The sequence below is a fragment of the Eulemur rufifrons genome, chromosome 14 (assembly GCF_041146395.1).
Source record: "Eulemur rufifrons isolate Redbay chromosome 14, OSU_ERuf_1, whole genome shotgun sequence".
NCBI classification, from domain to species: domain Eukaryota; kingdom Metazoa; phylum Chordata; class Mammalia; order Primates; family Lemuridae; genus Eulemur; species Eulemur rufifrons.
The window spans coordinates 30920539-30933862 of record NC_090996.1 but is presented as its reverse complement, the minus strand read 5'-3'; the positions used below and the strand labels follow the sequence as shown (position 1 = coordinate 30933862).

At 42.9% G+C, this 13324-nt stretch overlaps 1 protein-coding gene across 36 annotated transcripts in view; it reads left to right on the top strand.

Moving 5' to 3' along the window:
• The window catches only part of RBFOX1 (RNA binding fox-1 homolog 1), a 1926172-nt gene that overhangs the window by 1867314 nt on the left and 45534 nt on the right, over nucleotides 1-13324 (top strand). For all 36 annotated transcript variants that reach the window (XM_069486148.1, XM_069486147.1, XM_069486173.1 and 33 more), the window contains one exon: nucleotides 7058-7190. In XM_069486148.1, the coding sequence (XP_069342249.1) occupies nucleotides 7058-7190 (133 nt within the window). The remainder of the gene's footprint in view (nucleotides 1-7057; nucleotides 7191-13324) is intronic.

Genomic DNA, 13324 nt, shown 5'->3' with positions numbered 1-13324 from the left:
GGGAGTCAGGAGAGGTGAGACCAGATGGAGAGGCAATCCCTTAGAGGAAGTGATATTGGCACCAAGATCTGAATTCGGGAATCAAGTTAACCCTTAGAGACTGGACACAGGAGAGAGGACCTGCAGAAGCTACTCAGACGCAGGCGAGTGAGAGTAGAGAAAAATGGGACATGTTGGCCTCTGCTAGTGTCACCCGCAGAGTCTAGCCAAAGTAGAGGTTTAGATCAATAAATCTGGCTTGGACAAATCAGTCCAGTACAGTGTCACCATCTTTTTCCCCGTCAAAAATGTGCATTTCTCTTCCAAGTTCACATTCTTGCCAATTTCCTTCAACACATCCTAATCAGACCTATAACGGTCTAGAAACTTCTGGCTAATTTGGATTTGACTAAAACTTTTGTACCATGACGTTATGTAAAGAGATTCAATTATGGTGCGCACTGTTTTGTGAGTAACTGCCGCCCATAAAAAGTTAATTAATCAGGGCTGTGTCAATTTCCTCGTGCCATGTCAATTTGCTGCAAGGTAATTAATCACTAATCACCCACCAAGCAGCAGGCCGAGGGACAATCCACGAGCCATTTATTGTCTTCCCCCAAATAAATGGCACACACAGCCGGGAAGAAACACATCTTGCCTTTCATAATATTTTTATCGACACTTTTGCATGTTGTAATAGACTGCAGCAACAAGCAGCTGCAGTTCAATGGAATATGAATATTAAAGAAACAAACGAGCGGAGATTTATAGGACATTGCGTTTCTGTTATGTCAGTTTTGAGATTAAACCAAGCAAATGAACAGTGAAAAATTACTCTTCCATGTGGAGAATGGTGATTAGACTTGTACATTAATTAGAAATTTTTGTTTTCCTATTCAATGCATTTCAAATGAGGATGTCCTATAAGGAACTGTTTGTCCAAAATGTAGATTTATTCACTTCTAAACAGCAGTATTTAATATCAACATGCATTTTGTACAGAAACAAGAGTCGATCCCAAATGTGCATTTCAGGGATAAATATATGTGAATCTGAGAACCAGAAATTCCACAAATTAAGTGGCCGTTTTGTTCTTTTTTGTAAATGACTGAAAGGATAGAACTCTGCTTTCCCTTTTCCCCCCAATGCTGAAATGACTGGATTAAAAAAAAAAATTGAAAGCCTTCCCACTTTTGCTTTGAGTTACAATTGAATATGCCCCATCATGTTAAATTTTTAATTTAATGCCATTTAAAGGGAGTGACCTAGTTTGTATGTAAATCCTGTGTTATAAACCAATTTGAGGCACTTTTATTTGAGGTCCATTTTGAATAAAAGGAGACAGTGTAGTTTGCCATTTGGAAAAATCATCGGATTTTTTGAGTCTTCACTGTGATGTTTCTTGCACGATGCCCTGCCTCCGAAACTGCCGCTGCGGCTGGCTGTTTGTTTCCTCTCGGTATGTTACCTATTACGCCACTACTTAATTTATGGTTCAGCACATGGAATGGGAGTTCCCCCAAGGGGAATCCTGCAAAACCGTGAACCTGCTGTTGAAAGTGCATCTGCACCCCCAGAATCGTGTAAGTGAATATTTCCTACCATAAATTACCCACGGAACAATTCCACCCCAAATTAGCATGACTATCTCTCAGTCTTAAAACCTTCCAAGGATGGGGAAAGGTGTCGTTATGGAGCAAGGGGAGAGGAGGAGTGGGACAAAGAGAGAGCCCCTCATCCCTTGGGATGCACACCTTTTCCAGGGCATCTGGCAATCTCATGCAAATTCAAACCAGCGCACAAATGCAAAGAATAATTGCCCATTAAAGCGGTTGTATATTTTTATGGCTTTGATGCAGAATCTGCCCCCCTGTTGGGTTTTGCATCTGCTACTCTTCCATCTCTCCCAGAGCTCTAAAACTTTAATATGCAGTTTATAACCCTCAAGTATTTTCCACTGGTTTTGTGTTTCTTCTCTTGGGATTTCCGGGCTGGTGAGATGATCTCATTTGTGTTTATTTTCTAAGGTAAGCACCATGTTCGTAAAAGAGATGGAGGGAGAGAAGGCACGCTCCCTCGTCACTGTAACTACATTGAATGCAGAGCTTGTTTGAGGTGGGAGGTGGGGGCTTTGTCTTTGAGGGGCAGACAGGCAGTAAGCACTTGACACTTTGCAAAATGGCCCGTTTGGCTGGTTGATACACCCACGTGTCTTCTGTTTAAAAATGTTGATTTGCCTGGATACTTGAGCCCGTCATAGCAGTACCTCTTGTTACATCCCTAAAGTTTTCATTCCATTGAGTTCCACGGTATAGAGCTCCTTATTTCCAAGAACTGAAATGGCTACCCCACTAACCTTCCCAGAATATACTCTGGGTATAAATCTTAGCTGAAGGGGGAGAGTGGGTGGGCTGGGAATGTTTATGTGTCAACAAGATGCTCAGTTGGTATTTGCTCCAAAAGCTCTTTATCCTGTTTTCTTTGAGAGAAATTCATTTTTAGCTTATGAGCTAAATCCAATTTTTGTTGCAGTGATACCAGATTTTTCACTTTGATTCATGCTGGATAAGGTTTAAAAGGGAACCTTTTCAGTATAATGAACCTGTGGGTGTTTTTCTTCCTCGTCTCTTTCATGCCAAGAACTAAGGATTTATACTGTATCTGCAAATCAACCCGAATACTTTCCATTGTTCCTCATTGATGGTCTGTTTACGTGTTTATTAACCCGAAGTTGAACTAGGAAAAAAAAATCAAACTTCCAGTGTTGGGGTTCAGAAATACTCATAATTTGATGTCTTTCTTTCCGCCTAACATTGCTCTTTAATTAAAAAAGAGGCATTTACAAATATTCGATAGGGTGACAGGTTTGACTTTTATTTTGACATTGATTTAAACATTTTATTTAACATTGATTCCAGAAATGGAGAGGGCCTTGTGAGTTTCCATTTGGCATTTTGCATTGGCTTTATTAAACATTTACTGCCCACTAACTGGATTCAAACTCCTAAACTAGGCTACTGATAGATGACATGATGACTTATACTCAACAAAAGATAAGTCTCATGCCATAAGGTAAACATATGATTAAGATCTTTTCTTTCTATTAATACATGGTGGCAGGGTGAACCCATTTTGGTCTTGTTTAATTTGTATCTGAATCATCTGTCCAGGTAATTGTTTCAAATATGCATTTAACTTTGCTCCAGCATCTACAAACCACTGAAGCTAGTAGGCGAGTAAGAAAAGTATCCATTATTTCCATCCCATCTTGAGTTTAAAGGAAGTTTGACAAACAGTTGTGGGGATTTTTTTTTTCTTTTTTTGTCCTTGAAATTGACCATTTGTCTTAGTGGCATGAGAAGAAAGCCATGCTAGCCTAAACCAGCCATCCAGGGAAAAATATTTTCTAATCGAAATGGGAAGGAACACAGAAGGCACAGCTACAAGTCAGATGAGTTTGGAATTATGAAGATTGTTATTTTCTGTTGTTCCTCGTTGCACATATATATCATCTTCGGGGACTGTTGTTGCTGGGTTGTAAGAGAGCATTGTCTAGGGCTGGATGGAGGGGGAGATATGACCAAATACCTTTTAGTAGATATTACCTGTCTGGAGGAAAAGTTTGATTCCTGCTTTTCCCCCAGAATAAGACGTATTTTCAAACCCTGACAGTGTGCTGCAGTAAATTCAGTGAATTGAGGGCTCCATAATTCCAAGTACAACACACTTATCCAAGCTGTCTCCTCTTCCATTGGAATCATACCCATCCTGAGTCTGGTTGGTTTCACTGGGCCAATGCTGCAGCTAAAAGGCTGAAAGTAGAAATTATCTTTCTGGGGATTGTGACTGAGATCCAGTTGCGTTGCTTGAGTACTGGTTATCTGCACATTCTGGGCAGGCCACTTTGTACACAGAACAGTGTTGCGGAATGAGGACAGTGAAGAAGAGGGCCTGTGTTCTCCCAGAAGGAAGGAGACAAACATCGGTTAATAACCGACAGGGTGTTCAGGCACGGAGTCAGGTTCCTGATCGATGCCTCCTGGGTACCAGTCGGGCATGCTAACCGATGAGCAGAATGGATGGAGCCACCACCCTCACGGAGCTTGGATACGAGCACTAGCGAGAGTCCTCCACTTCTGTGATCCAAGCTACTCAATTTTTACATGCACCAGGGGAGGATCAGGGTGGTCTTCTTCAGGAAAAAAAAAAAAATCCAAAAAATGATGGAAAATGAAGAAAGGGATGAATAAAAGAATGAAGGGAGGGGGAGAGAAGGAAGGAAAGGGAAGGAGGCAGGGAGGGAGGAAAGAGGACAGAAACTAACTAGAAACTTCACAAAGGGACCCTTGACTGGCGCTAGATTGACAACAAGAAAAGAATAGCTGGAAAAACCATCTGCCTTCCAGACTTGAGTTCTCTATCCACTTTCTCCATGAAGTCTCTGGCCTCAAAAACGATCTGTAAAAACCTCCTTGTTTTGCCTAAGGGCACTTGGCCTCCCGGGAAGGCGCTATTTAAGGCAGCAGGTGATTTGTAGTCCTTCCTATTATTCCTTTAACAAAATAAGAAGTCCCCTAATGTGCTCTGCTTGGGGGAGCCCGAAGAGCCACCCTGTTAAGTCTTGTAAACACCTTTTCCTGCGTCAGAAAAGACATTCTCTCCCTGTAACAAAGAGGGTACAAAATGGAAGCCTGGCTCTACACTTTTAACAGCACGCGCTCCTCTCGCTGTATTGCTGAGCTTCTGTTTCATGTTATATCTCAACATCTAAATCCTCCAAGAATTATTGTAAAACCTGCTTGTCGCTGAGAGGGAGCTTGTCTCGCTCACTCGGCGCTGTAGCCGGTGATAATGAATGGGTCAGCATAATTACCGTGCTTCCTCGCACAGGCGGCCAGCTGCTCTGCCAGATTGTGAATTTTTCATTTTCTTTATTTCGAAATCCAGGGTGTTCCTATGAAAACTTAATATTTGAACCGTGGCAAGATAGATCTGGAGTCAAAGCCATTCCCATTCATTTCCTCCCCAGCCCTGGAGCAAATGTCTCATATCTCATTACTTGTGGGCTTTTATGATATTAGGACTTACCTGCTTTCCCCATTAGAGACCCGAACCCTTCTGCAAATTCAAGCCTGCTGGTTGAAGCCAGATCCAGGAAACTCAGGTGCTAGGGGCTGGCAAGAGAGTTAAGTAAAACTGTATTGTTTGTCTTTAACAACAATACAAATAAAGTTAAAAATAACCTTGATGGTCTTCTCAGATACAAACAGAAAGAGAGAACCATTCTGGCTGGGTTCTGCAGTCCTTGACTTTTACCCACATTGTGAGAGGAAGGTGTGGTGGAACCCATAGTTACAGGATGGCTATAGGATGTTCAGGAACACTCGCGGAATTCCAGATAATAATAGCCAGTTGGTCCTCACTTTGGGTTCAAGGGTGTTACTCCAGCCCATACAATTCCATGAGAAATTCGGGATGGCTTCTGTGGGGAACGCTGCCCACCATGTAGGTACAAACACACTCTGTCCATGGGTGTGGGTGTAATTCTTAGATCTCCTGGGCCACTTTGGGGCCACCCCCCACCACCACCACCTCATAAGTAGGACTGCTCTGGGGTCTCTCACGCTCGCTTTTATTTTTCCTTCCAACGTCCTTTTCTGCCTTTTTTGCTCCTTCCACAACCCTCAGCTGGGTCCATGTGTTAGTGTGCATAGAAAGGACTCTGGAGCAATGAGAAGGTGGGAGGTGGAGAGCTTCTGCCCCTGCAGGTGACGGCAGGAAGGGGCCACGCCCATCTTCCCAGTTGGGATAGGGGGTGGAGACAATGTAACAAGATAGGAACTATAGCACCCTGCGAGAAGTCAAGGATTCTGCAGCAGTCTGGAAACGGGAAGCTTGGGTGTGCTGGGTCCCCTAAGCTAAAGAGTTTCCTCTGCTGCAGGGCTTTCTGAACCTTGACTGTGGCTCTCCTGGGACAGCAGCTTCCCTAACACATTTTATCAGCAAAGCACCCCCTCCATGGGATGGGGTTTGGAACCGCTGCCTGCTGCAGGGTGGATGGACAACCACGGCCAGTGTGGTGAAAGCATTATGAGGTTCAGAGAAACAAAAGGAGCTTGGAGGCAAAAGTGGTTTGTTCCCTGGCCTCCGGGGGCTCTGATGAGTTAGGATTTACATGCAGTGGGGACAAGGACATCCCAGGTAGAGGCAACAGAGTTAATTATCAGACTTAATCACGCCCCTCTCCCCAGACTCCTTACCACATTGTCCTACTCAGAGAATTATCCCCAAGGGAAGAAATCCCTACACACACACACTCTTTAAGAGTTCCCATACTTCTCTATTTGTAATTTTGGTGGTTGCCTTTGCTTTTAAAAGCTGCATAGGAGGTTCAGGACCTTGTGACATGTTGGTAATCTCTTTCTTAGGGCATGTGTGGTTTGTACACTTATGACACAAACATGTGCCTGTAGGAATACTTAAAAGTTTTCACAAACAATATATGTACATAAAGGGAAATGTGGAAAATCAAATGGGATAGGGGAAAAGCTATGAATAAAAAAACTAACGCTCCTGCAGTTTGGCCCCTGAGATAACTACTAGCATGTGGAAATGTGTGTATATGTATATACAAATACGTGCATAAGCACGCAGGTATAAATATGTGTATATACCTGCACACACACATTCATATACACACACATACATATACACATGTGTATATTGTGCACTCACATACGTACATAAACACGTGTACATACATAGTGGTTGGGAAGACATTGCACGTACCCCTTGTAATCTATCTACCTTTTTTTTTAATTTAAGTTTCTGCAGTGAGCTTTTCTCCTGTTGTTAAGAATTATTTGTGTCTGTCATGTACCATAGTGTCCTAGGCAAAGACACCACTGTCTTAACTAAGCCATTCTCTCTGGAGTCCCACCTTGGCCTCTGCGCTGACTCCAGGCAGGGGGCGGGGGTCCCGCTTAGCCCTGCAGGGACAAGGGCCCTGGGGAGGTTCCCTCAGCTGCGGGGTGTGCGTCTCATGGCCTTTGCTCTGCTCTCTCCTCTCGTCCCGCAGTGCCCGGCTTCCCGTATCCAGCCGCCACCGCCGCGGCCGCCTACCGAGGGGCGCACCTGCGAGGCCGCGGCCGCACCGTGTACAACACCTTCAGGGCCGCGGCGCCCCCGCCCCCGATCCCGGCCTACGGCGGGTAAGTTGGGGCAGCCTCCCGGGGCGGGCCTCCCTGCACCAGCCCTCCCTCCCCAGAGGCACGGAGCTGTTTGCGAGCGCATGATGGTCTTGACTTCCCCACCAGAACCGCCCCAGCATGCAGCCCGGCGCGCGCCTGCCGTGGAGCACCTTGCAAAGAGTATTGAAAAATGAGTGTAATTTGTCCTGTCATGGTTGGTGCCTTTAAGCATTCTACATGTCACATGTTGTTATGTAAATTCTCTTTGAGACTGAATGCTGGAGAACAGAGAAATGGTTACAGCCAAAGATGTATTTCTGATGATTGCAAACATCTGGTTATTAAGGAGGTTGGACCACATTCGCCCCTTGAATTCCTCCACGGAGGGACGTGAGGTTTTTCCTACATAAAAATCACTGGGGTGGTCTTGCTCCTCTCCCCGGATATCTTGCGCTTCAAGGTTTATGAACCTTTTGCCCGAGAAGAGAAAATTAGGTGTGGAGTCAAATGCAAACATTCAAGAGTTAATGAAATTGGAGATAAGGTGCGTTTTAGTTGGACTTTTCCAAAGTGGCATTTGCCTTCCTTTCTCCTCAGTGGGGAAAATGCAAATTGGTTTGTTTCCCATTGCTGGTTTGGTCCTTCTGTGCGTAGACATTGTATTGCCTAGTGAATATCAAGGAATGGTGGTGAATGCTCAGAAAAAGAAAATATAGTACTGATTGGTGGCAATCCCAAAAAGCTAGTCCCTTTGTCCTTCTGTGAGAGCTCTGACTAGAATATTTCTGCAGCCCTCAAGTCAGGAGAGAGGGATACCTCGAAGGTGGTGGTCCTAGACCAGGGGACATTTGCAGGGTCTAGAGATGTTGCTGGTTGTCACAGCAGGAATGGAGAGGTGCTGTGACATCTGTTGAGTGGAGTGGAAGGATGCTGCTAACACCCTCAATGCCCAGGACAGCCCCCAAAGGAAGAGTTATCACGGTCAAAGTCAAACTTGCTGTGGTTGAGAAACGCTGTTTGGTGATAAATTCAGCTATATCCCAAGAGTCTGGCATGAGGCTTCCCTAGACAGTGACTGGCTTTCTGGTCTGTAGAAAAAAAGTATGGCTGCATTTGGGGCTGTCTGAAAAGGGTTCAATGCATTTTTTTAGAGCTCTTTTGAATGTAAATCTTTTAGAAAATCTGAATTAGCGCATATCACCTCCCTATTATACTGATGACAAAGGGAAACATAAGTGCAAAGATAAAAAGATAATGTCCATTGAGTTTCTTGTGCAGTCATTAAAGTTGGGTCAGCTCTGAGCTTCTTAGTGCACAAAACAACAGCAAAACATTTATTTTTTTCCCCAAGGATTAATTGGCTGTAAATTCTCACTAGCTGCCCCCCTTGTATCTGCACATCCTAACCCCTATTCAGGGCCATGTGCTATAAGGAATCGTTGACAGTAAAATCTTTATCTCCGTCCCTATGTAACTGAGCCCATTTTAAAGATCCAGAAATGCAGAAATAAAGATTTGTTATTCCCCAGGTCACACAATGAGTTATGAAGGAAAAAAAAAAACCCAATTTACCCTCTGAACTCATGTAATTACTAAAGCAAGATTCATAGGCTATAAATGCAAAATTGTACTTTTATAACACATCTGTTTGCTGAAAATCATTATTTCAGTACCCGGTAATTGTAGTTTTTCGGTATATATACCGTCAGTATCTTACTACAATATTGAACAGAAATAATAAAGTAAAATTATATGGCTTATCCTCACACGAACAATTTATAAAAATCTCAAACTAGCACACCTGCTGTAAAATTGAAATTTGCTAACTTACAGCAAACATGCTCTTTGCTGGGAATAACCACGCATAACAAACTAATGCCATGTTCACCAGGGAGAGACACAGACATTTCCAAATGGTGAAACAACTTCGGATGGGAAGTAATTGTAATATTCCAGAGATATTCGTGATCATTTTGGTCATAATGGTAGATCATACCTCTTTGCTGACAATGTTGTGGCTGGAATTCTAAAACCCTGCTTGGAAGTAAGATAGAATTCTCAACAGAGGGTAGCAGGTAGCAGGAGTGCCAGAAGGATGGGGTGGTGGTAAAGGTGTCCATTTCTACAAGAATCTGTAAGAGCAAAGTACCGGCCAAAAAGAAGGACATTTGGTTGATTGCCTGGTGGTTTCACTGGATTACAAACTGCCTAGAGTGAATTGGCAACGAATGAAAAAAGTTGAACCTGGCATCTTAAACAAAGGTTTCCTTTTTTCCTCTGGATTGTTTGGCTTAGACTGCATGAGATGGCAGGAAGCCAGCTCCTTTTGGATGGGAAGAGAACAGGTGATTGGCTGGAGGAGAGAGGACCCTGATCTTGGGTTGAGTGGAAGCAAGTAGCAAAGAGGTTGAAAACACACTCCTGTTCCCAGGAAGTGACAGAATCAGGATTCAGACGGTGCAGAGACGGTGGGAATTTCCTGTAGTCTTTTGTCTCCAACGTCCATTAAAGGGAGATTTCTGGAGAAATCTGCACAAAATGTTTGACTGACATCTTTACTCGAGCCCAGGTCAGCTCAACACCCGTGACCCACACCTCACACCTATCATGCTCCGTGCACTGTTGTGCCCTAGAGATACAGAAACACCTTCTGAGGAATTGCTTCTGGTCTGTGCAGGGGGCAACATATAAGCTAACAATTTCAATAAACGTGATAAGTGATAAGGTGAGTGCTGTATGAGCACCAAGGAATGGTCTTTAGCCCAGCTTGGGTGTTTAGAGAAGGCTTCTCAGAAGAGAAGAAATATGAGATATACACCTAAGTCCAGTCATTTCCTAAATTGCCATGTTAAGATCTCATTCTGTGATTCTCCCTCCTACCCAGTGGTCCCCATCTTGTGTATGACATCACCCAGCAAACTGCATGTATTAAGGAAGAATTTATTCATATTTTCCCATTGTCATCAATTGAGGAGATATCTAACTGCCAACCTAAACCTCTGTTCCTCGTGAAGTATCTAATATGAATCTATGTTGTTACTAAAATATCAACCGAAATATGTCATTTATCCTAGGCCCATTTGTGGCTTCCATATTTTTTTTTTCCATCTAGGGTGATCGAAAAAAATATCCTATAGAACTCCCATGGCTATCTTTGTGGAACCTTGGGTGAGCCTTGTAGGTATCTGACATCAGGATAGTCACATGAGAAGTGTCACTAAGGATGCCCTAACAATCACCCATTTCCTTTTATTTACTTGATTCCCCCCCCCCCCCGCCACATCTTGATGTTTTCTGAAGCCCCTCCAAGCAGCTAAAGAATATAGGTTATGAATAGGCCCTATTCTCTGTTCTCTCACATGCCGAAATAGAAACCTCTTATGACATTACTAGATGATCATTTCTCCTGGGGTGGGTTCTCTCCTATGGATCATGGAGGGCACATAGGAACAGGTAGAAAGCCCTAGACTGAGCCAATGAACTCCCTATTTATTGCCAACATCCATTGAATGAGACTGGGGGATAAGTTACAAAGTAGTGTCTACACAGTCTATGGGACTTATGCATTCATGGAAAAACACAGGCTTTGGGGCAGCTAAGACCCCATTAATCTATCTTGTGCTACCCTGGGTAGACTACTTAACCTCTCTAGACACAATTTTCTTGAGAGTGAAGAATGCTTCTGCTCCCATAGGATTGATAGGGAGATCTGTGCAAGGGTACACCTCAGTACGGTGCATCATATGACAGGTGTTCAGTGAACTGTAGCTACTCTTCTTGAGGTTGATGTAGTTAATAATTTTTTCTCCACTGTGCATACTCTTTTCTTTCCCAACATTTCATTTTGCTTGTGGTGAGTTAGTACACAGGCAGATCCTGTGTCTCTCCCTTTATGCATAATTTACCTCTTTACTAGAAGAAGCACCTGCAGTTCACAGACCTCCATTTCCCCCAAGTCACAGAGATGGTCTTGAACAGAGGCACTCTAATTGCTTATGGAGTGGATTATAGATAGATTATAAATATATAGATTATAAATAAAATATGAACTAGTGAACAGTCTCAGAAAGAATGGAACGGATGAGGTTGTCCATATTTCTCCTTGCATTTGATCCTGGAGTCAATTTTGATAGGGAAGCCACACTGTCTGGGTTATTGTCCTGTGACTCACATTTGGGAGGAATTATCCACTGGGTAACATCGTTCCAGGGAGCTGGAGCTGGCAGCTGATAAGTGTAGAGGACGATGGCAGGTACCAGCATTGGAGGCACACCCACCAGACTTAGTATAACATCTGCTGCACAACAGCAACCAAATCCCAATCTCCTCCCCAAAGAAACCCATGAGATTGGCATCACCAAGTTCTTGTTCTTAATTAATTATTAAACAGCTCCTCATCAAGTGCTTACTATGTGCTATGCATATTGCAAGGAGGGGAGTACAGCGGGGTGCTCTAATGGAGCACCATAGGAGATTTTTAAAAAAATTATCATTCTAAGCCTCAGCATCCAGCATCAGCTATAGGGTTTTGGTCTTGGTTCTCTGGGTATCTTTGGGCAAGGTATTCTGCATTTTCTCAGGTAATTAATTATGACACTTCTGTGTACAGTTTCCCAGAGTTACCTTGAGATATATTTTGAGAAGACTCTGCTTTTTTGAGTAGAGGAAAGTTATGACAGTATCCCAGGAGAAAACTCCTTCAAGTTGGCCAGTGCTAGGATAAAACCCACAAATAAATCCTTTGGGAATGTTCTCAGGTTAGGTCCTTAAAAAGTCTCTGACACCAGTCTCCAAGATGGTGTGGATGTATCTTTTTGTGTATAAATCAGCCTTGCTTTTTGGTTTTATTTTCTAAATGTCTAATCCCCAACCTGCATTATCTGATTCTTAGGAACTTTTTCATTTGATAGAAACACTAGGAACTAAAGCCATCTACCCATTTTCAGAATATGTTCCAGAATGTTCTCTAGCTTTTGTTTTTTTCTTGGTGTGATTTCTTATTCAAATTCTTAGCCAATTTTAAAATGTAACTTAAAAAAAAAAAGCCTCTTAACTGAGTGAATATATAGACAAACACTATAAATTGGTGGTCCCTAAGGCTTTTTTGGGAGAAGTGGGAGTGGGATTTCACAGATGCCTTTGATAATCTGATTAAAAATATGTGTTTTCCTTTAAAAAGTTTGTGTGCAAGTGCACACACACACACACAACTCTATACAAATGCCAGTGAGTTAGTAAAGCTATCTGATATCCATTCAAAAGCAGCTCTATTTGCATTAAAAAGTTTAATTTATTTCCAGTTGGAAGGGGCAGCAGGGTAGAGCAGTTTTAAATAGCCTTTTCTACAAGAATATATTTGTGGCTGGTGTATATTATGTTACACAAACAGATTGTATAGTTTGGAACATTCTATACTTTCTTTCCTTTCTTTTAAAAGTAAACTAATTTGCTATAGTGCAATCATTCCCTGCTTGCATTCATCCAAATATTTAACTACTGCTATTACTTTTCTAAGAAAATGAGATGTGCATTTGCATTATGTTCTTGCAAAAAGCATACTGCAGTCCCCACGTGATTGACAAGCAATACAATTACCTTTGCGTGGCTACACAGACCATCTCTGCATTAAAATAGGGCTGCACCTGTTCAATGCATGATGGCAACTCCATTCTCTTGTGACTGGGCTGTGGTTAATTGATCTATGGCTGTGTCCCAGATATGGACCCCTGTCCCTCTTTCCCTATGTATTTGATATTTTAAGTGCAGGTGTTTGATGAGGCTTTAAAAAGTATTTGGATACCTTCTTGGAAACTAGCATGAGATTTTGTGTTAAGAGCTTCCCTGTATCCAGCTCCTCCTTTACAATAGGACCTTGGAGGCCGACCTCCAGTTCTGTCTCGAATGTAAAGTACAATAACACTTGGAGGTGGTGTTCCACAGAGCAATGATTCTCTTAGGCATTGGACCAGCAGCATCAGTATCACCTGTTATTTGTTAGAAATGCCAATTCTTAGACACTCCATCCAGATCTGTTGAATCAGAACCTCTGGGCTGGCCATGGTCCAGTTCAACAGGTCCTTCAGGAGATTCTGATGCACACCCGAGTGTGACCACCACTGTGCCTGCCATAGTAGTTGAGAGTTGGGGCTGTGGAG